Source organism: Achroia grisella, unplaced genomic scaffold, assembly GCF_030625045.1.
Source record: "Achroia grisella isolate CSIRO2021 unplaced genomic scaffold, CSIRO_AGI_Agris_v1 utg778, whole genome shotgun sequence".
Taxonomy (NCBI): Eukaryota; Metazoa; Arthropoda; class Insecta; order Lepidoptera; family Pyralidae; genus Achroia; species Achroia grisella.
Genome location: NW_026713018.1, coordinates 908330 through 912097, shown reverse-complemented (window position 1 = coordinate 912097; position 3768 = coordinate 908330). Strand labels below are relative to the sequence as shown.

Sequence of the window (3768 nt, the reverse complement as noted above, 5' to 3'; positions counted from 1 at the left end):
TGGGAATATGATTTATTAACATTGTTTATTTTTTAACTAAAATTGTACAATTTGTTATGATTTTCATTTGTTATAACATATTTCAGATAAAAGTTACAGGTTATGAGTCACGGTGTTGTTGTTTATTTATGTAAACGGAAAAAGATGATTACAGTATATGATCATCCGATCAGCTTGTTTGTCATTACAATTATATAAAAGATACATAAAACTATGGGCGATATAATGAATGGGTGGTGTTAAACAAACAATTGATAGAAAATAGTTTTTTATTTTTATTTTTCGGACTACTCTAATGCTGTTGGCCGCAGCTGGCCTTTACAGCTTCACCGGACGTTATGAGGCGAGTGCCGATGGCACTCCAAACCCGCGGAAGGACTTATACAGCGGCTGAAGGCCAACTCCTGCCTGACGGATACGACTTTAGTCTGAGGGCACCACTAGGGGTTCGAACCTCGGCTCAGGCCGTCGTAATTTCGATTCCCGGGGGATCGATCGGAGGGGCGCCCGGGGGCGCCGGTGTGGAGCGCCGGTGTGGAGCGCCCGGGCGCGCGCAGGCGCCTGGTTGTATGCGCGACATTGTATGTTTGAGGTCGTCGTCTTCGCCGGCGAGGACGGTGTCGTGTGTGTGTGTAAAAGTGTGGTCGGGATGGAAATAGAAAATAGTATATACCTGTAATGTAAGGTACGTACAGTTAACAGTGAAAAAGTGACATTCTAAAAACAGTGAAGAAAATACATTCAAAATTGGTATAAAAATAAATAAATATAAATGAGCAAAGAGTTTGCAACAAAAATATAAATATTTATTTATTTATTTACGTTGCGTTACATAATTATGGTATATTAATTAATTCACACACGTAACATGAAACTTTTAGGCATTGCAACGTGGAAGAGAGGCGTACGTTTTATTATTACTCATCTATGTACGCTTTATGTGCCAACATTTGTTTTAACTGGACAATAAATTTATTACATCTATTCCCATTTTTTATAACATAACATAATTTACTGTATCTTTTTATTGCCATGGAATATTTATTATTTTTAACTAGCTACTCGCCCCGGCTTCGCACGGATGTACATGTATTATACATATAAACCTTCCTCTTGAATCACTCTATCTATAAAAAAAAACCGCTTCAAAATCCGTTGCGTAGTTTTAAAGATTTAAGCATAAATAGGGACAGACAGTGTCAGCGACTTTGTTTTATACTATTATATTATTGTTTTACACTATATAATGATATCGTATTAATCAGAATTAAAAATCATTGACTATATAACAGATAACTTTTTTTTAATATACATTTTTTACATATCTATTACAGCCATATATTTTATATTACATACTTATGAAAAGTCATAATTTTGCAAAGTCAAGAAATATTACTTTAGTTTAATGACAAGAAGCCAATTTTTTATCGCAACGCATATGTTATATATTGCTAATAGTGTATGTAAGTATGTAATATAGAAAACATAATTATAACTTATATTTTTGCTAAATAAAAATTAGTCACTAATATATACTAACTAAAATCCAAAGTTGAATTTAAGGATTCTGCGGTCATTTCCAAATATACTCTCCAAAGTGGATAGGACCTTCTCGTTCACCAGCGTATGCACATCGGTTGCCCATATGTAATCCAAATGATTGAACTCCGAGTACGGCACCATGTACGTTTGTGTTGATTCTGGCAATTTACTACGCAACTTTATTATATCTTTCTCTCTAGACAACAAGTCGTTTTGTGCCCAAAACAACGAAATCGGCAATGTTACTTTACTCAAATCATATTCCGGAGGTTTTTCAGTGCCATAAACCTTTTTATTATAATACGTATCGTAATCAAATTGCTGGAATTTACCTCCAGCTACTATTTCCTGTGCGAAATGTACAGCAGTCTTCCATGACGTGCCAGTTCCTAAATGCGCTAGGAATATCGGCAGAATTGTGCTGTTCATTTGTCCTTCATCGTATCCACAAATTTTGAATATAATATGATTGCATATGAACTTATCTATATGTGTTATATCACAGGCTTTAGGAAGACCACCCAAGAAGGATTCTTTAGGAATAAATTCATGCGAACCATACGTCATCGCCATATATGCAACATTACTCGCCATCGGAGCTAGGGAGGTTAATGATGAATTGACATCAGATGTGAACACAACAGGGGCTAGAGCGATAGCACCACGCAAAATATTATTGTACTCTGGTCGGACTGACAACATGGTAAACAAAATGGTGGTACCCATCGAGTGTCCGATATAAGAAATTTGCGCGTCACCATCTTTCACTTTGTTAATATAATCTATTATAGCCGGCACGTCATACATTGCCACGTCATGCCATGAAAAGTTCCAATACTCTTTTGAATTAATGTCCCACCAAGAGTGCTGTCTAGAATATCTGTTTCCTCTTATATTCGCCATCCAGACATCGTATCCTGCATCTGCTAAAACATATCCCAAAGCTTTATCAGGGCCATTTATTATCCAGTCTGCAGAGCTTCCGAATATTCCGTGTTGAAGAAATACGGTTTTAGAAGAAACTTGACTAGCCTGTTTATTTCGAGGAATTCTGTGGATATTTAAGAAGTATCCTTTAGATAGGATTGTGTGCGTTTCGCAAATGTAACCGTTGCGTGAAATGATTGCCGGTATAGTTAGATACTGGTCTGATATATCCACTTTCTTGACATCTCTCTGAACTGTATCTGGAACGTAAGACCATGTGTCTGCAATTTCTCTGCCAGTTGCTTTCACACCTTCAACGTATGCATTAACTTCTTCGTCAATCACTCTCTTCTGTTCTTCGAAATACTCATTCACTGAATCCTGAACACGTTTTGCCTCTTCGTAACTAGAATTTACAGCTGCTTCAAAACTACGCTGTTGTTCGTTGAAAAATGAACTCACTTTATTGGTTTGATCTTTAAAAAAGTTTTCCACGTTATTTGCCCATGATTCATTTTGAGAGGAAACTTTAGCAACTAGAACTAGTAAGACAAATAAATTCACGTCCATGTTGCCGGATATTTGACCGCAACTGAGGTCCAATTGAGTTAATCTACATTACTCATTGAACTTAGAGGTCAAGACGTAATATCTTTGCTAAAGATAACGATAGCTGATATATTTCGTGAAAAAATTGTTGTGTACATTTTTATAACTACGGAAAACTTGTTATATGTCTGTACTTCTCTATGTTCGTAGAAAATATACACAGCTTATAAAATAAACTGCTTAGCGTCTAAGACGGAAGGAACAGTGCTTGTTGCGGAGGTTAGCGGAGGAAAATGTGTTTTTATATTATTACTAGATGACCCGGTAAATATTCTTTTGGCATATAAAGTAATATCGGTATTGAAAAATATAGTATTGAAAATTGGAAATTGGAAAAAGAGTTGAAGAAGGTGGAAGGTAGATAGAGGTTTGGTGGTAGAAGGGTGAAATTTAGGACTGTATATATTTTTTAATACCACATCCAAAAAACCAAACTTCTATTACTTGACCAAAATTCTATAACAACCTTTTGGCGAAGGCCACCCTTCTCACTTATGGTTATAAAAAAACGATAACAACCTATTCTCAGACCTACTGAGTGTACATAAATAATTTCATCAAAATCAGTAACCCGTTTCGGAGCAGTATGGCAACCAATAACAGTGTGATAGTTTATAATATTAGCTTTACCCTAAGCAAATCTAAATATATATAACTCAAAGGTTACTGACTGACATAGTGATCTATCAA

At 35.9% G+C, this 3768-nt stretch overlaps 1 protein-coding gene across 1 annotated transcript; it reads right to left on the bottom strand.

Moving 5' to 3' along the window:
• Positions 1–1468: 1468 nt before the first annotated feature.
• Positions 1469–3048, bottom strand: LOC131850623 (lipase 3-like). Its single transcript, XM_059200917.1, has one exon. The coding sequence runs from the start codon at positions 3037–3039 to the stop codon at positions 1540–1542; it is 1500 nt and encodes a 499-aa protein (XP_059056900.1). The 5' UTR covers positions 3040–3048; the 3' UTR covers positions 1469–1539.
• Positions 3049–3768: the final 720 nt, after the last annotated feature.

Bases quoted from the DNA above. Each gene is read 5' to 3' on its own strand.
- LOC131850623 (XM_059200917.1), bottom strand. From the start codon at position 3,039: ATGGACGTGAATTTATTTGTCTTACTAGTTCTAGTTGCTAAAGTTTCC.